The sequence below is a fragment of the Neoarius graeffei genome, chromosome 17 (genome assembly GCF_027579695.1).
Source record: "Neoarius graeffei isolate fNeoGra1 chromosome 17, fNeoGra1.pri, whole genome shotgun sequence".
NCBI classification, from domain to species: Eukaryota; Metazoa; Chordata; class Actinopteri; order Siluriformes; family Ariidae; genus Neoarius; species Neoarius graeffei.
In genome coordinates, this window is record NC_083585.1 from 50,905,729 (window position 1) to 50,927,195 (window position 21,467).

At 43.9% G+C, this 21,467-nt stretch overlaps 1 protein-coding gene across 7 annotated transcripts in view; it reads left to right on the forward strand.

The window, feature by feature from the left end:
- Nucleotides 1-21,467, forward strand: part of frya (furry homolog a (Drosophila)) — a 237,667-nt gene that overhangs the window by 169,974 nt on the left and 46,226 nt on the right. For all 7 annotated transcript variants that reach the window (XR_009650200.1, XR_009650199.1, XM_060897703.1 and 4 more), the window contains exons 39-42: nucleotides 4,658-4,825; nucleotides 14,898-15,099; nucleotides 16,029-16,150; nucleotides 21,240-21,427. Coding sequence is in view for 5 of the 7 variants with exons in the window: in XM_060897703.1 (XP_060753686.1) it covers nucleotides 4,658-4,825; nucleotides 14,898-15,099; nucleotides 16,029-16,150; nucleotides 21,240-21,427 (680 nt within the window). In the remaining 2 variants the exon portion in view is untranslated. The remainder of the gene's footprint in view (nucleotides 1-4,657; nucleotides 4,826-14,897; nucleotides 15,100-16,028; nucleotides 16,151-21,239; nucleotides 21,428-21,467) is intronic.

Genomic DNA, 21,467 nt, shown 5'->3' on the forward strand with positions numbered 1-21,467 from the left:
TATTTCTATTCAGTGAAGTCTTTCCACCGAGCCTGATTCATGCTCGATGATGTCACATGATCATTCTACAAAACAATAATCTGTGGAATGCCTGGATCTCTTTTTATTCATACAGTGGTGCTTGAAAGTTTGTGAACCCTTTAGAATTTTCTATATTTCTGCATAAATATGACCTAAAACAATATCAGATTTTCACACAAGTCCTAAAAGTAGATAAAGAGAACCCAGTTAAACAAATGAGACAAAAATATTATACTTGGTCATTTATTTATTGAGGAAAATGATCCAATATTACATATCTGTGAGTGGCAAAAGTATGTGAACCTCTAGGATTAGCAGTTAATTTGAAGGTGAAATTAGAGTCAGGTGTTTTCAATCAATGGGTTGACAATCAGGTGTGAGTGGGCACCCTGTTTTATTTAAAGAACAGGGATCTATCAAAGTCTGATCTTCACAACACATGTTTGTGGAAGTGTATCATGGCACGAACAAAGGAGATTTCTGAGGACCTCAGAAAATGATGCTCATCAGGCTGGAAAAGGTTACAAAACCATCTTTAAAGAGTTTGGACTCCACCAATCCACAGTCAGACAGATTGTGTACAAATGGAGGAAATTCAAGACCAATATTACCCTCCCCAGGAGTGGTTGACCAACAAAGATCACTCCAAGAGCAAGGCATGTAATAGTCGGCGAGGTCACAAAGGACCCCAGGTTAACTTCTAAGCAACTGAAGGCCTCTCTCACATTGGCTAATGTTAATGTTCATGAGTCCACCATCAGGAAAACACTGAACAACAATGGTGTGCATGGCAGGGTTTCAAGGAGAAAGCCACTGCTCTCCAAAAAGAACATTGCTGCTTGTCTGCAGTTTGCTAAAGATCACGTGGACAAGCCAGAAGGCTATTGGAAAAATGTTTTGTGGATGGATGAGACCAAAATAGAACTTTCTGGTTTAAATGAGAAGCGTTATGTTTGGAGAAAGGAAAACACTGCATTCCAGCATAAGAACCTTATCCCATCTGTGAAACATGGTGGTGGTAGTATCATGGTTTGGGCCTGTTTTGCTGCATCTGGGCCAGGACGGCTTGCCATCATTGATGGAACAATGAATTCTGAATTATACCAGCGAATTCTAAAGGAAAATGTCAGGACATCTATCCATGAACTGAATCTCAAGAGAAGGTGGGTCATGCAGCAAGACAATGACCCTAAGCACACAAGTCGTTCTACCAAAGAATGGTTAAAGAAGAATAAAGTGAATGTTTTGGAATGGCCAAGTCAAAGTCCTGACCTTAATCCAATGGAAATGTTGTGGAAGGACCTGAAGTGTGCAGTTCATGTGAGGAAACCCACCAACATCCCAGAGTTGAAGCTGTTCTGTATGGAGGAATGGGCTAAAATTCCTCCAAGCCGGTGTGCAGGACTGATCAACAGTTACCGCAAACGTTTAGTTGCAGTTATTGCTGCACAAGGGGGTCACACCAGATACTGAAAGCAAAGGTTCACATACTTTTGCCACTCACAGATATGTAATTTTGGATCATTTTCCTCAATAAATAAATGACCAAGTATAATATTTTTGTCTCATTTGTTTAACTGGGTTCTCTTTATCTACTTTTAGGACTTGTGTGAAAATCTGATGATGTTTTAGGTCATATTTATGCAGAAATATAGAAAATGTTAAAGGGTTCACAAACTTTCAGGCACCACTGTAGACTGCTACGATTGCCATGCCATTTTTTCCTCTTACACACACACACACACACACACACACACACACACACACACACACACTTTTGACATGCCAGTCAAAGTTTCCCAGACACGTAATTAAATTAGTGTTGCATACAAAACAAACAGACTAACAAAGTATTCACCAAATATCTTGATTTTAGTAATTGCAGGCTGATTAACTGTCTGCGCTCATATTTTATTGGAACTTTAAATGTACTGAAAGGGCAAACCATTCAAGCCGAACGCAAGTTCTATAATTTATAGGCACCCTTTATTAAAATGGGTAAAAATGATCGTGGAAAAAAAATTGCAGAAAATTATAGACATTTTTGACTCAAATATTTAGTGAAACTGTTCACAAAAATTTTATCGGAACTTTTATACATGAAATATTTTCTCTGAAAAACCTGGGGCATTAGGCCCTGTGGGGTATTCGGCCCCACTACATTGAAAATGCATGAAATTTATCAGCGATATGTTAGATATTACTGTAGATTAATCAGGAGCCAATCACAATGTGTGATAAATGTAGCCAGTAAAATTAAATAGAAATTGAAAGTTGGACTCTTCTCCTGGGGACTTACGTATTGCCCCACACTGTATTAAAAAAAAAAGTTGTTGGAAACCTGTTGCATTTTTATCATTGGATTAGATGCCAGTTAATTTGTAATTATGTTTGTTTTATTACACTGTTAATAAACTTACATTCTTTCCATCCCTCCATTCATTATTCGTAACCATTTATCCGACGCAGGATCGCGGGCAAGCTGGAGCCTATCCCAGCTGACTATGGGCGAGTGGCAGGGTACACCCTGGACAAGTTGCCAGATCATCGCAGGGCTGACACATAGGCTGCGTTTACATTAGACCGTATCTGTCTCGTTTTCTTCGCGGATGCACTGTCCGTTTACATTAAACCGCCTGGAAACGCCGGGAAACGGGAATCCGCCAGCATCCACGTATTCAATCCAGATCGTGTCAGCTCCGGTGCTGTGTAAACATTGAGAATACGCGGATACGCTGTGCTGAGCTCTAGCTGGCGTCTCATTGGACAACGTCACTGTGACATCCACCTTCCTGATTCACTGGCGTTGGTCATGTGACGCGACTGCTGAAAAACGGCGCGGACTTCCGCCTTGTATCACCTTTCATTAAAGAGTATAAAAGTATGAAAATACTGCAAATACTGATGCAAATACTGCCCATTGTGTAGTTATGATTGTCTTTAGGCTTGCCATCCTTCCACTTGCAAGTGGTAAGTGATATGCGCTGGGATCACACACACAGCGGCTCAGTCCCAAATCACAGCTTGTTCACTTCACTCGCGTGCTCTGTGAGCTACGCAGGGCCGGAGTGCGCACCCTCCAGAGGGCACTCGCTGTTAAGGGCGGAGTGATTTGGAGCGCAGGATGCCTGCGGAGCCGAGCGTATCCGTGTATTGGTATTGCTGTGTGCACGCAAATCGTGTATTGGTGTTGCTGTGTGCACACTAATCATTTTAAAAACGTTAATCTGATGATCCGCTGATACGGTCTAATGTAAACATGGGCATAGAGACAGACAACCGTTCACACTCACATCTATGGTCGATTAAGAGCTGCCAATTAGCCTAACCTGCATGTCTTTGGGGGAAACCGGAGCACCCAGAGGAAACCCACACAGACACGGGGAGAACATGCAAACTCCACACAGAAAGGCCCTCGCCGGCCACTGGGCTTGAACCCAGAACCTTCTTGCTGTGACACGACAGTGTTAACCACTACACCACCGTGCCACCCAGTTAGTCTTTATACCATATTTTTTTTAAACACAAAAGTGTATGGCTGAACGCCCCCATTTGCCCTATTTGAAGTAAATATATGCATATTGTCACACCCGCGTGCACTGGTGCGCACAACAGACTTTCTCTCACGTGCACTCTGAACAGCATAGGCCACTAATTACAAACACCTGCCTCGCATTAAGACGCAATCAGCACGCTCATATAAGGACGCTGAAGACTCATTCACTTGTATTGCATTGCGAGTAACACATTATCGAGCCTTGTTGTCATGTTGTTCTCCTGGTTTCCCGATTCCTGTTCCATGTTTTGTTTCCGACATTGTTTAGCCCCGTTTAGCCTGTTTGTGCCTCGCCCGACCCTTTGCCTGTTCCTTGTTTCGAGAGTTGCCTACTGTTTTGGATTGTATGCCTGTTTTCTGTTTCTTTTGTAATAAAGACTCTCTTCTGCACATCCATCCATCTCCACTCCAATCTACCTGCATTCTCCTGACAGTACACTTCGGCTCAGTGACAGAACGCCTCGCCTGACTGACAAAATACTTCACCCTGCTAAAACATATTGCCGTCTTTAAAAAGATCCTGTTTCCATGGGGTATAAAAGTCAAGTTGTACATGTGTAAAATCTCGTTAATCACCTGCTGAAAACCTGGAAAACTGGTATTGTATATAGCATAAATATTGTAACACTTTCTATGAGGGCCATGACCTTTGAACACCTCCAGAAAACGTTGTTATGCTTTTATAAGGCAGCTTACAGCTTATGGTTTTCTGCTACTGAGTAGTGTGTGCTTTCCAGTTTTTTAGTAATATCACAAGATATCTTGTGGACATTCCATAACATTAAATGTTATGTATGTATGTATGTATGTATGTATGTATGTATGTATGTATGTATGTATATAAATGGTAATAAATGAATAAGTCAGAGGATGGGGAAAAAACCCCCCACAGAAATCACACCCACTAATTGAAGATGGACCCTGGCAGGGCGAATATATTTTCAGCAGCTTTGCACCTAATTTATGAAAGTTACAGATTCATTTCTTAAACTTTGTCGCTTTCGAGTCAGTTTTGGATCCCACTGTATGAAGTTGAGGCAAATTATTAACGTTTGACACTGTGTTGCTTTTCCGACTCAGGAATGGATCACTGTCGGCCCGAGGTGTTTGAGCACTGTAAGCATCTCCTCCTGCACTTGCTCCTCATGCTCTCCTGCAGCAGGAGTTTCCCCTTGGTCTCCTCCATGCTGATGCACAGCAAAAGCCTCGGCACCCGACCCAACTACCAGACTGAGACCTTCTACACGGGTATGTCAGTGTTATATGCTATAGGCTGTCCTAAGGGTTCTTTTAAATCATTAGATTACCAGAAATTACTTCTTGCTTTCTATTTCAGGATTTGGTTTTGTACAATTAGTGTTGTCTGTAAGATTCGGTTATTTTCATTATCAGTGATAGGAAGCAAAGAAAACAGCTTACAGGTTTGTCTTGTTATCAACTAGCAGGTTACCCGGTGTTGCCCAGGTTTTGCAAAATTCTGGGTTGCTCCCAGACTTCCATGTCAAATTTGGTGAAGATCCATCGAGAAATGGTGATGTTAACCCGAGACAAACAAAAATCCAAACATCCACCTCCCAGGGGCCCACCGGGGACCCCCTGGGGCCCAAATATGGAATTTCTGAGTTCTGCCAAATTGTGGCTATCTCCTGTACCTACGTGCCAAGTTTAGTGAAGATCTGTTGAGAGTTTGTGTTGATAAATGTAATGTGAAAGGCATTGAGGGAGGGGGTGGGTGGTATTGTTGTGCCCCCCAGGGCATCTCCCTGGGGCCCGTACATGAATTTTGTTTATATCTGCAAAATTCTGGGTCATCCCCGGACCTACTTGGCAAATTTGGTGAAAATCCATCTAGAAATGGCAACGTTAGCTCAAGACAAACAAACAAACAAACTTTGCCACTTATATATTACCAAAGGCACAAACAATGTAATTGTGATCTTCGTTCTGTTGGTAGAAATTCAGAAATATCTATCTATAATATGAAAGGAAGGCTGTCTGTTCACCTATGCAAATCGACACAGCTGGACACACATGCTCCATACTTTGCACATGGATTGGTGACACCCCAGAGGGGCCCAAGACAACATTTTCGATTTTCCAAAACATGGGATTAGTGCTAATTCAACACACTATTAATTTCCCATAGGCTACATGCTCGTGCTAACATGCTATGCTAATCCAGGACACGATCATTTCCCATAGGCTACATGCTCACACTGCACGCAGCCTCGGTGGGGAATCCCCTCCCCAACACGCCTGACAGTTTCGATTGTACGGGACCTCGCAATCAGCGATCCTCACCAGAGACTTCCGCTAGGGCTCAGTCTCCATCACCGAGGAAACATGGAGAGCAATTTACGTTGAAAAAATATTTTCAGCTGTATGACCAAACCCTAGGACCAATACAGCCCCTGTGAAGAACATCATTCAGAGGAAATCAGGTTCACAGGAAATAACTGCTACTATAAATTGAAACCATCTTGAAACCATCGTGAGCCCGTGATCTAAATAAAGGCACAGAAGAGCTAAACTGCCAGGGAAAAAAAAAATAAAAATGAGCATTACATTTCAAAAAAATGCGCTCAGGTTAAATCCATCCATCCATTATTTATACCGTTTATCCAATCCCAGCTGACTTTGGGCGGGAGGCGGGGTATACATCCTGGACAGGTCGCCAAGCTGTCACAGGGCTCAAGTTAAATGCTGTCGAATTTAATACAGAAATATAAGTGAACTAAGTGACTTTTTATGAGAATGCATTCGATTTTTATTGGATTTTATTGGGGGAATTCTAGCTGTAAGTGGAAAAGACAGATCTGAGTCACTAGATCAAGTTGTACACAACAAAGTAGGTGTATTTGTGCTACTATTAAACAAAGCTTACAGTCACTTCCAGTCTCATTACAATATGAAATTTAATGATGATGTCCTTAAAGGAACAGTCCACCGTACTTCCATAATGAAATATGTTCTTCTCTGAATTGAGACGAGCTGATCCGTACCTCTCCGAGCTTTGCGCGACCTCCCAGTCAGTCAGACGCGCTGTCACTCCTGTTAGCAATGTAGCTAGGCTCAGTATGGCCAATGGTATTTTTTGGGGCTGTAGTTAGATGCGACCAAACTCTTCCGCGTTTTTCCTGTTTACATAGATTTATATGACCAGTGATATGAAACAAAGTTCAGTTACACAAATTGAAACGTGGCGATTTTCTATGCTATGGAAAGTCCGCACTATAATGACAGGCGTACTAACACCTTCTGCGCGCTTTGACAGCGCATTGATACCTTCACTCCTGTTATTTTTTCTCTCCCCCGCCCCCCCCTAACTTCCGTCAATACAACCAACGTGACCACCAAGACAAGTAGCCTGCACTCCTTGGAACACAGTCTAGTCAGGGGGGAGAAGGGGGAGAGAGGGAAAACAGGAGTGAAGGTATCAATGCGCTGTCAAAGCACGCAGAAGGTGTTAGTACACCTGTCATTATAGTGCGGACTTTCCATAGCATAGAAAATCGCCACGTTTCAATTTGTGTAACTGAACTTTGTTTCATGTCACTGGTCATATAAACCTATGTAAACAGGAAAAACACAGAAGAGTTTGGTCGCATCTAACTACAGCCCCAAAAAATACCATTGGCCATGCTGAGCCTAGCTACATTGCTAACAGGAGTAACAGCGCGTCTGACTGACTGGGAGGTCGCACAAAGCTCGGAGAGGTACGGATCAGCTCGTCTCAATTCAGAGAAGAACATATTTCATTATGGAAGTATGGTGGACTGTTCCTTTAAATACAAAGCTTTAGGCTGCGTTTTTCCTTTATTTAATTGCCGATCATGGGTATACTGTCATAAAACACAGTAACAAACGTCCACATATGAGACCACGTGTGCTTACGACGCTCCAGTGTAGGTCCTATTAAAGGTGACTGTTCAGTGGAGCTCAACAATCAGCAAGTGGTTCGTGAGCTCTGAACTTTGACCTTCATTAGACCTGTGGCTTCTCCTGAAAAACAACACCCTGGTGCACTATTTTCGAAGGACACCTTGTCAGTGACTTAACACGCTTGCCAAAGTAGCTTTATACAGCACTGCTGTTCTGATCTGCCTGGACGGAGAAACAAGGACGTACTTATCTGACAAAAAGGAATGCCAAGCCAAAAACAATCACATGTCTGCAGCGTCTTGATTAGAGCCCTGATTAGAGCATTCCACTGCGCTGTTTTTATCTTCCTGCCCTAAAAGGGGCATCTACAGTACCAGCAGCTGGTGTGTATGAGACGAGGTCTTGAATTCATCGCTCAGTTGAGCGTGTCTGGTCTCAGCCGAACTGACACCGATCATATATTATTCACTGTACACTGTCATAACACTGTGACTGAGATTAATACCCGTGTCATGGCCTCGTCTCTGCTGCCGAGTCGCGGTTGTGTCTCGTTATGTGAAAATAACCAGCTGAATCAGAGTCACTTTATCATCGCTGAGATCATGCATAGAGAGAAATATATACACACCATGTATCCTGTATGTGTTCCATCAGTATGAAGAAGTTCACTGAGTCTGTCCTTGCATGAACAGTGAATTTAGGACAGGGTTTCGAAGTCTGGCAGTTATACCAAAAACTGACTTTATTTTTTAATCAAATTTCAGAATAGCACAGATGATTTAAAACTCGGAATATCTCATCTCATTATCTCTAGCCGCTTTATCCTGTTCTACAGGGTCGCAGGCGAGCTGGAGCCTATCCCAGCTGACTACGGGCGAAAGGCGGGGTACACCCTGGACAAGTCGCCAGGTCATCACAGGGCTGACACATAGGTGGGGTTTACATTAGACCGTATCAGCGGATCATCAGATTAACGTTTTTAAAACGATTAGTGTGCACACAGCAACACCAATACACGATTCGCGTGCACATAGCAACGCCAATACACAGATACGCTCGGCTCCGCAGGCATCCTGCGCTCCAAATCACTCCGCCCTGAACAGCGAGTGCCCTCTGGAGGGTGCGCACTCCGGCCCTGCGCAGCTCACAGAGCGCGCGAGTGTAGTGCATGAGCCACGATTCGGGACTGAGCCGCTGTGTGTGTGATCCCAGCGCATATCACTTACCACTTGCAAGTGGAAGGATGGCAAGCCTAAAGACAATCATAACTACACAATGGGCAGTATTTGCATCAGTATTTGCAGTATTTTCATACTTTTATACTCTTTAATGAAAGGTGATACAAGGCGGAAGTCCGCGCCGTTTTTCAGCAGTCGCGTCACATGACCAACGCCAGCGAATCAGGAAGGTGGATGTCACAGTGACGTTGTCCAATGACGACGCCAGCTAGAGCTCAGCACAGCGTATCCGCGTATTCTCAATGTTTACACAGCACCGGATCAGACACGATCTAGATGGAATACGTGGACCCTGGCGGATTCCCGTTTCCCGGCGTTTCCAGGCGGTTTAATGTAAACGGACAGTGCATCCGCGAAGAAAACGAGACAGATACGGTCTAATGTAAACTTGGCCATAGACAACCATTCACACTCACATTCACACCTACGGTCAATTTAGAGTCACCAGTTAACCTAACCTGCATGTCTTTGGACTGTGGGGGAAACCGGAGCACCCAGAGGAAACCCACGCGGACACGGGGAGAACATGCAAACTCCACACAGAAAGGCCCTCGCCGGCCACGGGGCTCGAACCCGGACCTTCTTGCTGTGAGGCAACAGCACTAACCACTACACCACCCTGCCACCAACTCGGAATATCTGTTTAATAAATTAAATAACATATCTAATAAATATTAAAATAAACATGGAATATATATTGGATTTTTTTTAAAATAATAATAATAATAATAATAATAATAATAACGGGGCTTGCTCATCAGGGATATATAACAATTATTCCATGAAATTGAGTCGTACATGAGCTGATCGCTGACGAGGTGCGTAGCACAGAGTTGTCTATAAGCCGTGTACAACAAGATTGAGTGGAATAACTGTTTTATTCTGTCCACATTCACTGGATTTTGAAAAACAGAGCATTTTTTTTTACAAGTTCGAGAAATAAAAACTTTATACAAAATGTCAGACAAAGTCATTTCTGCTTAGAATGTAAACAAACCGGCGAAATGACAGGAGCAATTTGTGAAAAATGCGAAAATAATAATAATTCTTGAAAAATAAAAAGAGAGACGTTCTTACCATAAAATACTTTCATTCCATATTTTGTTGCTTTTTTGTAATGTTTGGGGCTTTGTTTTCAAGTCGAGTTTTATTTTGTCCTCGGTTGGTTCACCAACATGCTCCGCCATTTTCATCGTTAGGTTTTTTGCCGGTTGGCAAGCCAACTTTAAGGTGCATTACCGCCACCGACTGGGCTAGAATGTGGAACAGCAGATATTGGGAGGGGGGATTCTTTTAGCTATTAATGTTTTTTTTAAATACTTGATAACAATTTTTGTTTTTTTTTTCTCAAGTAGAGTTTTTATTTTGTCCTCGGTTGGTTGAGCAACACACTCCGCCATTTTGTTTTTCTCTACTCACGGTATAAGAGCTGATAGCCTAGTAGTAAAGTAGCCAATCAGAGTGCACGATTGCTCATATCCAGTGAATGTGGAGAGAATAAATATATTTATCAGGGATAAAATTAGCGAATATGTTTAAAGTCTTTAATTTCCTATAAAGCTGCCTTGCGACAATGTCTGTTGTTAAAAGCACTATACAAATAAACATGACTTGAAACTATAATAATAATAATAATAATATTTGGAATAATAATAACATACCGTATTAACATGCAACAAGACCACCACCATGAAGAAGAAGAATAGTTGTTGTTGTTGTTGTTGTTGTTGTTGTTTAAAACCAAAATTTGGTTTCTGATATAAAACCAAAATAATTGTTTTCATGTTTATATTAAATATAATATTTTATACTAATATTCACTCCACCTTCGGACTTCCGATGGCAGCAGTGTATGAAGGAAAAAAACCAAAAACGTTGAATGTGGTTTCTTTCCATTTACCTTCTGAACAGAACCCACTTGTCTTCATATCCTAGTTCTTGACACATCCTGACACTTTCTCTCCCATCATGCATTACGTTCGCTGATGCAGTTATGCGCGTGATAAGTTTCAGTTTGGCTCTGTGACTCTGACCCTACTGTGTGTGTGTGAGACACAATTATTACACAGTTCTTCTTTGTAAATATAATTTGCATGCAGTCTGTTAACTGAAACCTCTTGTGATGATGGACAGGATTCGATCAGAGGGAAGGACACACCAAGGTGGGGTAAATAGAATAGAATAGAATGCCTTGATTGTCACTGTATCGCCAAAAACCATACAACAAAATTTGGGGTGCCATTCCCGTAAGGGAGGGCGGCACGGTGGTGTAGTGGTTAGCGCTGTCGCCTCACAGCAAGAAGGTCCGGGTTCGAGCCACGTGGCTGGCGAGGGCCTTTCTGTGTGGAGTTTGCATGTTCTCCCCGTGTCCGCGTGGGTTTCCCCCGGGTGCTCCGGTTTCCCCCACAGTCCAAAGACATGCAGGTTAGGTTAACTGGTGACTCTAAATTGACCGTAGGTGTGAATGTGAGTGTGAATGGTTGTCTGTGTCTATGTGTCAGCCCTGTGATGACCTGGCGACTTGTCCAGGGTGTACCCCGCCTTTCGCCCGTAGTCAGCTGGGATAGGCTCCAGCTTGCCTGCGACCCTGTAGAAGGATAAAGCGGCTAGAGATAATGAGATGAGATGAGATTCCCGTAAGGTGCAATTAGTACACACACGCACAAATAAATAAATAAATAAATAAAAATAACTCCACACATTCATTGACAATGTACCATACAATAACAACAATAGCACAAAGGACAATAAATAACAACAAAGACAACAAATGACTGTAATAGCAAAAAAAAAAGAAGAAAAGATTATTTCACATATTGCACATATTACTGCACAGATATAGTTACATTCATCTTGTATAACTGAGTTTGTTTAAGGTGCATATTGCTTTCAGTAAGAAGCTGTGATTGAATCTGTTAGTCCGAGTGATGATTAATCTGTATCGCTTCCCAGAGGGCAATAAGTCAAACAGATGGGATCCTGGGGGTGTACAGTGTCTGAAGATGGAAAGATCAGGGGACAAGATCTTCAAATAAAGGCCTACACTGTTCATGTTAATTACACCCCCGCTCCGGGGTGGGGGTATACTGGTTTACCTCTGTCCGTATCTCCGTATTTCTGTCTGTCCTAAACACCCTTTTTCTCAGCAACCACAAATCATAGCCACTTGGTACCAAACTTCAGCTTGAGGTTCTAGACCATGTATACCGTTTTCAGGTCTGTCCCATATTGACTTCCTGTTTACCGACTGAATGTATTTACGAAAAATATTAGGTCATTTACAAAATTTTCATAACACTTTTCTCAGCGGGCGGCACGGCGGTGTAGTGGTTAGCGCTGTCACCTCACAGCAAGAAGGTCCGGGTTCGAGCCCCGTGGCCGGCGACGGCCTTTCTGTGCGGAGTTTGCATGTTCTCCCCGTGTCCGCGTGGGTTTCCTCCGGGTGCTCCGGTTTCCCCCACAGTCCAAAGACATGCAGGTTAGGTTAACTGGTGACTCTAAATTGACCGTAGGTGTGAATGTGAGTGTGAATGGTTGTCTGTGTCTATGTGTCAGCCCTGTGATGATCTGGCGACTTGTCCAGGGTGTACCCTGCCTTTCGCCCGTAGTCAGCTGGGATAGGCTCCAGCTTGCCTGCGACCCTGTAGAACAGGATAAAGCGGCTAGAGATAATGAGATGAGATGAGATGAGATGAGACTTTTCTCAGCAACTACAAATCACAACTGCTTGATATTTGGTACCGAGCTTCAGCTTGGGGTTCTATATGTACCATGTATACCGTTTTCAGGTCTGTCGCACATCGACTTCCTGTTTACCGATTGAATGTATTTATGAAACATACAGTGTAACGTAGATGTACAAAATTTTCGTCACACTTTTCTCAGCAACTACAAATCACAACTGCTTGATATTTGGTACTGAGCTTCAGCTTGGGATTCTGTACCATGTATACCATTTTCAGGTCTGTCGCCCATCGACTTCCTGTTTACCGACTGAATGTATTTATGAAACATATAGGGTGGATTTTGACGCTATTTCAAGAAGCAAAATGCTATTTCAAAATGACAGTTTACCAGGATGCTATTTGAAATCCCTAGGGAGAGACACTGCTCTTTACTTACTTGTGTCAGGGTTCATTATTTGTTGAAGTCAACATTCATAATAAGTGTCCTATTCCTTCAATTGCTTGCATTCTGATATAAGCGAGAGCGGGGGGATACGTAAGTGAGCAGTAGCTCACAGTTGAGCTTGTTAAACTTGCCATGAAGCAACGTTAAGGTCACACACTTAAAATAATTGGCTAACCTGAGTCTGATCACTGATCTCATTTATACTGTATCATTACACAAATTACCCAGACTATCGCCTGCATACACATTATATTATATGGCACTCCTCTTATTTGAATTAACTGGCCATCACAAACAGCTATGACTAATTATTTCTCAGAGTTAATGACACTGAGTATTTGTCACTGGAAAAAAAAAACATTCAGGAATGTAATCAAGTCTTTAAAACCGTCCCAGATGCTCATGTTTATGCTCTCACACCTTTGATCACTTGAACACTGTCAGTTCGCAGTTTAACGACTTTATCGCTCCTTGATCAAGGAGTTTGCTTTCTTACCCCAACTGCTTTTTCCCATCTGTACAGTATTGAGGTTTTTCACCCACGTGACCAAGTCATGTGAGGCTGCCATTTTGGACGGCACGGCTCGAATCAGTTTGAATGCGAGGAAGGCGACAAACGAAAAACATGAAAGAAAAAGGAGCGAGATGCAGAAAACACCTTCACTATCCAGCGACATAGGGCATTTACAGGGCGAGCAGAGGGAGAGGTATTTGCAAAAATTGAGGTTAGCAGGCTTAGAGAACGACGTTTACCTGCTTCCACCAGGATTGTTCACTGACGTATGGAAGTACACGAAGCCCTCGTCTTTACCTGACTTTGGCCCACATGATCTGTATACCTATGTCGTTAAAAACCCATCGCCATACACAGGTATTGATCTGAAAGTGTAGAAGAGTTTGGATGCCTACAAATATTTTGTGTCAGGCTGGGTAACATGCCTACATCAGCGGGTCGTCCCTGGAGCCGGTGGTCGCCATCTTATTACAGCTAAGGTTTGTTCACATTTTCATTTACTTTCGGTCCTCAGGATAAACAAAATGTTATTAAATGTCATTGAAATAACTTCTTAGTCTGTTGAGACATGGCCCGTTATAAATTTGCTGTTACCAGGCAATGACCAAGAACTGTATGATTAGGGTCGGTGTCTGTGTTGTAGCAGTGTACTAGCAGCTAGCTGTTAGCACTAGCTAATGTCAACAACATAGCTAGTATGTTACTGTAGCAATGTTTACGTTCAGTCATTTGGATGACTGTTAAAACCTTTCAGTCTCAAGTTTTTCCTTTACTGTATTTACTAGTTTACTGTAATTATGATCCGGCAGCTATTTACACCAGATCCAGTGTAAATAACTGCCGGAGCGCGCTCCGGAACCTCGGCCGGAGCACTCCGGGAGCAAGCCGGAGCGTGCTGCTTAATTTGAGGGAGAGCAAGCCGGAGCGCGCTCCGGAACCTTGGCCGGAGCACTCCGGGAGCAAGCCGGAGCGCGCTGCTTAATTTGAGGGGGAGCAAGCTGGAGCGCGCTGCTTAATTTGAGGAGGAGCAAGCTGGAGCGCGCTGCTTAATTTGAGGGGGAGCAAGCCGGAGAGCGCTGCTTAATTTGAGGGGGAGCAAGCTGGAGCGCGCTGCTTAATTTGAGGGGGAGCAAGCTGGAGCGTGCTGCTTAATTTGAGGGGGAGCAAGCCGGAGCACGCTGCTTAATTTGAGGGGGAGCAAGCCGGAGCGCGCTGCTTAATTTGAGGGGGAGCAAGCCGGAGCGCGCTCCGGCAGCTATTTACACTGGATCCGGTGTCTGTAACACGTTTTTTTTCAAGCTGGGTCTCCCTCTCTGTCTGCAGCGTTAGTATGTAGCTTGACCTTCAAAATGGCGGACACCGGGGCGTCACGTGACCCTGTGACGTCAGGTGAAAAACCTCAATTCCCAGAAACATGCAATACAGCTGGAGACATATTTGTCAGGGTTTTACTGAATGAAAGTTTTCAGTTGAGATTTTGACTCGATTGTGCTTTAAACCCAAGATGAATTTAATAAATCACCCCTCTTCTTTCCCCCACATGCTGTGTCCCTAGGTGGTGTGGATTTCCTGCGGGATGCTCAGGCGTCTCCGGTACCTGACTCTGGATTGAGCTCCTCGTCAACATCCTCGAGTCTGAGTCTGGGAAGCAGCAGCAGCAACCTGCAGCACTTCTCCACTGAGGAGTCAGAAACACTGGAGAGCAGCACTGACACTGATGAGAAGAGCAGCAAGCTGGTGGAGTTCCTCAGCACACGGTAAACACTCATGTTCTCGAATAAATCTCTTACACCCTTTGTTTTGTCTGACCCCTTGTGGCAATCTACTGTCATTACAATTGTTTGGGCTTTTTTTTGTTTTTTATCTGAGAAAAAATTGATATCCGTTATGTGGAAAATATGAAATTATACAAAAAAACTTTTTTTTAATATCAAAAGCATAGATGCTCTTTTTTTAATGTTTTGCCATATCTTTAATTAAAATGGTAACATTTCTTATACGGGCGGCACGGTGGTGTAGTGGTTAGCGCTGTCGCCTCACAGCAAGAAGGTCCGGGTTCGAGCCCCGTGGCCGGCGAGGGCCTTTCTGTGTGGAGTTTGCATGTTCTCCCCGTGTCCGCGTGGGTTTCCTCCGGGTGCTCCGGTTTCCCCCACAGTCCAAAGACATGCAGGTTAGGTTAACTGGTGACTCTAAATTGACCGTAGGTGTGAATGTGAGTGTGAATGGTTGTCTGTGTCTATGTGTCAGCCCTGTGATGACCTGGCGACTTGTCCAGGGTGTACCCTGCCTTTCGCCCGTAGTCAGCTGGGATAGGCTCCAGCTTGCCTGCGACCCTGTAGAACAGGATAAAGCGGCTACAGATGATGAGATGAGATCTGCCGTACTTGTCCCTTTGTGAATTGTTGTTTCGAAATGTAGCGTTTTAGTGTAAACGAGCACATGAATAAATCAACACCGTCTGACCAATCAGAATCGAGTAATCAACAGTGCTGTTGTATATCTGTGGTTATGACGTAACCCCTTTCTGATCAGATTTTGATATTATAAGTTTGACTTTTACGAACACAGAGAATAGCAAATGTCATGCTATGTATCATATAATATATTGAGTGATAAGCTTTGCTATAAATCGCACTTCCTTTCCATTGAGGTATTAATACGATGGTATATTTCCTGTTATCTTTAGGCCGTTTGGGCCGTTGTGGTGTCATGAAGATATCAGCCCTAAAAACCAACACTCAAAGAGCACTGAGCAGCTCGCCAACTTCCTGCATCACGTGGTTTCTGTCTTTAAAGAGTCTAAATCAGGCAAGTCTTTCAAGTGCTTTTGATTATAATGATAATGATCATAATGGGTAATTATTGTTATTGTAACTAATTTCAATATCATTATAGATTACATAGACACGAGTGTTTTACTGGGAAATACGCCACTCGTATTATTCATACAAACTACATCCAGGACATTGAGTAACTTTTTTTTTTTTTAATATCCTCACTCAGGAGGAAATCGATGAATTGTTTTGATAAATTTCAGCACTTTTGGTTTGTGATCTGTGTTCTTTCCCAGCGAACACTGAAATGCTTCTGCGCATGCACAACAGAAAAGTTTCTCATTCGATATTTGCGCTCCGACATCGTGTTGTCTTGACAGTGTGCAATATTTTAACAATATTGCACATTGTCAAACTTGGGTATGACTTTAAACTGCAACCGGTGGTGAGTCTCAGATCCAGGAGGACTTGAGTATTGGGGAAAGTGGAGTTATGGCCTCTGCATGCTCTTGCGACAAGGCTTTCGCAGATAGCTTTTCGCAGACAGTTGTAATTTATCGTTGAGTGGGGAGTAATAGGCGTGCGCGATGTTATTCACCGCCACAACGCAAGGGGGCGCGAAGTCGCGAAATCGCTAGGAGTAGTTGGTGGGTGTGGTTAGTGGAGTGTTTATCCTCCGGTTACTTATAATGACTAGAACTGGAGTCGTATAGATGTACGTACTTCCTCACTTCCTCGATCAACCGCTGTTCGTGCTGCTCCATCTTCACTCGTGTTTTTAAAAATGGCGGTCGTGAAAACAAACCAAACCGGGAAAGTAGGGAAGCGGAAGTCCGTGTACAGCGGATGTAGACTGGACCAATCAGAGCCCTCTTGTCTGCGACGCTGTCTGCAAGGCTTCTGCGGTGGTCACAATTTTTGGGAGGTGCGCGCAGAGCGTCTGCGAAGGGGGGGGGCTACGCAGACGCCATCTGCGACGCCATCTGCGAGGACTGTGTTGTCAGCATAAATTGGCCTTTACTCCTTAATCACTATTGCTCCCAGGTCCGCTCTGACCTGGAGTGGTAGCACCTGCCTGGGTTCCAGCTATGGGTTAAATAGTGCATCACCAATAAGGCGCTGGCAGCAGGGCGCTTTTCGGTGCAATGTGGCAGATGAACCCAACAGGGTCAATGGCACACCACCAGATGGCATGCGGAAGAGCCGCTCAAATGGCCAAAGGATGGCATCACTCAGCAAGTCAGTTGTCACTGCGGGGCAACTTCCATACCCATCAGGTCTGTGGCACTTTTGTGCACCACTTGGCATCAGGTCTCGAGGTCCAGAGAGACAACACAACGGGGTCACGACACCGTTTGTCTTACCTTACTGTGCAAGGTGCTTCATTAGGAGAGGAGCTCTGGTGCGGGCCTTGCGGCCCATTTCTGTTTCTGTGCATCCTAATGAAGCAGTCATCATTGCTCGCGATGGACAGCCACCGGCGACATATATAATAAAAAGAACATCACATGTTGGCTTGAAGATATGAAGTTTATCTACTTGCACTTTTTTGATGAAACTCATTGCAGATCTGAGTGACATATTTAAATATTATTGGCTGGATTTTTTTCGTGGTATATCAGATATCGTCCATTTAGCTAGCATGATATTGAACGAGTCGGAGATGAGTAGTTGAAAAGAATATATGTGATAGACCATGAAAAAAAGCCAGCCAATATTGTTATTATTATACACACTCTCTTCATATCAGCATTCTCGAAGGCCAATGTTGGCTTACCCGCAAGCTGGCGCTGTCAGTACGGCAGTGCAGTCACCTTCCAGCCAGTGTTGCATTCATCAGTGGTGTTAGCGAAGCCAGTGCTAGCTCACCCACGACTCAGTGCTGTTAACACAGTAGTCCAGTTACCTTCTAGACCGGTGTAGTGTTCATCAGTAGTGTTACCGAATGCTAATAAAGTGGTCAAGCTAGTGCAAGTAGCACAGGCTAATGACCGAGAAACTAAGATGTCTGTCTCCAGACTCTTCTTCCATGCACACTCACCACAGTATGTTTCACTCAGACTTAAGTATTCATTTCCTTATGTATTGACTTAATTACTTTCAAAATCAATATCGACAACTACACACGACGGAGCGACCTGGCAGCCAAAATTCTCTCAAAATCTTCTGTTTTTAACGAAGCAAACCTAGCAGCCATGTTTGTTTACAAATTGTCACAGTCGCTCATTCGCATGGAAGTTTTACAAATCTCTGATGTGTCTCTTTTCCAGTTTTTTTTTTATGTCATTTGGTTTGTTTTTCTCTTGGAAATGTGTAAAGAATATCTAATGAAGTTTTGGTAGCCTTTCGAGTGTTCAATGCATCTTTCTCTTTCCCGGCAAACACAGAAATGCTTGCACGCATGCCTGGCAGAAAATTTCTCACTGGATATTTGCATTCCAACATCCGACTTCATGTTTTCTTGACAATGTGCAATATCATAATATTGTACGCTCATTCTCCATTGGGTCAAGTGGCGTAATACATGTAGGATTAGCGATATGATAACAATATTGCATGCTATCAAACCAAATGAATGAAACCCGCAAGAAGGGACTCGAACACACATTTTTATTCCATCAACAAAGTGTCCTGTATGTGTAATAATTCCTGATATTTCACCTCGATGACGTCACTCCCAGTGTTTTCCCACTGAGCGGATGTGCATTATCAGAATGATGAACTGGTTCAAAATGAAAATTCTTTTGATTAACTTGCATATTTTTTTTTTTGTGTGGATGTGTCCATATAATATAAAGAACATTACACGGTGGCACGAAGAGATGAAGTTTATCTTCTCATGTTGAAAATATTTCACTCATTTGCTGCACTCATTCATGAAATATACATTCACCACTTGAAGATCAACTTTGTATCTTCGCATGACCGTGTAATAACGGAGCTCCCAGTGGAGCAACATACCTCAGAAAAAGTGGTAAACCCATCGAGTCGAGTTTTTGTGGTTTGTCCGTGTATGTGTACCACCACTCATACACACCACCTAGTGGCCAGTGTTAGCAATTACCAGTCATACACACCACCTAGTGGTCAGTGTTAGCAATTACCAGTAATAAACACCGCCTAGTGGTCAGTGTTAGCAATTACCAGTAATAAACACCGCCTAGTGGCCAGTGTTAGCAATTACCAGTAATAAACACCGCCTAGTGGTCAGTGTTAGCAATTACCAGTAATAAACACCGCCTAGTGGCCAGTGTTAGTAATTGCCAGTCATACACACCGCCTAGTGGTCAGTGTTAGCAATTACCAGTCATAAACACCGCCTAGTGGCCAGTGTTAGTAATTGCCAGTCATACACACCGCCTAGTGGCCAGTGTTAGTAATTACCAGTCATACACACCGCCTAGTGGCCAGTGTTAGTAATTACCAGTCATAAACACCGCCTAGTGGCCAGTGCTAGTAATTACCAGTCATAAACACCGCCTAGTGGCCAGTGCTAGTAATTACCAGTCATACACACCGCCTAGTGGCCAGTGCTAGTAATTACCAGTCATACACACCGCCTAGTGGCCAGTGCTAGTAATTACCAGTCATACACACCGCCTAGTGGCCAGTGCTAGTAATTACCAGTCATACACACCGCCTAGGGGCGGCACGGTGGTGTAGTGGTTAGCGCTGTAGCCTCACAGCAAGAAGGTCCTGGGTTCGAGCCCCAGGGCCGGCGAGGGCCTTTCTGTGTGGAGTTTGCATGTTCTCCCCGTGTCCGTGTGGGTTTCCTCCGGGTGCTCCGGTTTCCCCCACAGTCCAAAGACATGCAGGTTAGGTTAACTGGTGACTCTAAATTGACCGTAGGTGTGAATGTGAGTGTGAATGGTTGTCTGTGTATATGTGTCAGCCCTGTGATGACCTGGCGACTTGTCCAGGGTGTCCAGAGTTTGCATGTTCTCCCCGTGTCCGCATGGGTTTCCTCCGGGTGCTCCGGTTTCCCCCACAGTCCAAAGACATGCAGGTTAGGTTAACTGGTGACTCTAAATTGACCGTAGGTGTGAATGTGAGTGTGAATGGTTGTCTGTGTCTATGTGTCAGCCCTGTGATGACCTGGCGACTTGTCCAGGGTGTACCCCGCCTTTCGCCTGTAGTCAGCTGGGATAGGCTCCAGCTTGCCTGCGACCCTGTAGAAGGATAAAGCGGCTAGAGATAATGAGATGAGATGAGATGAGATGAGACACACCGCCTAGTGGCCAGTGTTAGTAATTACCAGTCATACACACCGCCTAGTGGCCAGTGTTAGTAACTATCAGTCATACACACCGCCTAGTGGCCAGTGTTAGTAACTATCAGTCATACACACTGCCTAGTGGCCAGTGTTAGTAACTATCAGTCATACACACCGCCTAGTGGCCAGTGTTAGTAACTATCAGTCATACACACCGCCTAGTGGCCAGTGTTAGTAACTATCAGTCATACACACCGCCTAGTGGCCAGTGTTAGTAACTATCAGTCATACACACCGCCTAGTGGCCAGTGTTAGTAACTATCAGTCATACACACCGCCTAGTGGCCAGTGTTAGTAACTATCAGTCATACACACCGCCTAGTGGCCAGTGTTAGTAACTATCAGTCATACACACTGCCGAGTGGCCAGTGTTAGTAACTATCAGTCATACACACCGCCTAGTGGCCAGTGTTAGTAACTATCAGTCATACACACCGCCTAGTGGCCAGTGTTAGTAACTATCAGTCATACACACCGCCTAGTGGCCAGTGTTAGTAACTATCAGTCATACACACCGCCTAGTGGCCAGTGTTAGTAACTATCAGTCATACACACCGCCTAGTGGCCAGTGTTAGTAACTATCAGTCATACACACCGCCTAGTGGCCAGTGTTAGTAACTATCAGTCATACACACCGCCTAGTGGCCAGTGCTAGCCAGTAAAGAAATAAAACAAAAGAGACTGGCTGTGATATAAGAAAATTCTACAGAAACAGATGGGAGCTCCGCTTTTAGGCAGTGCCTAAATCTATATATTTTCCTCTACATATGATACCATTTCATCATTTGGAATAAAAGCAATATGTGATATATAAAAGTATTGTCTGTGCATGACGTGTGTTTGTGTTCAGGTGCATGTTTGGAGCAGCAGCTGAGCGACGTAGCTCTGCAGACAGCTCTGTGCAGCTCGTCTAGGCATTACGCCGGCCGCTCCTTCCAACTGTTCCGTGCTCTGAAGCAGCCGCTCTCGGCTCTGGCTGTGTCCGACCTGCTGTCTCGCCTCGTCGAGGTAGTGGGGGAACATGGTGAGGAGGTGCAGGTGAGGCTGAATAAACACTAACTTAGATATTTGCAATTCA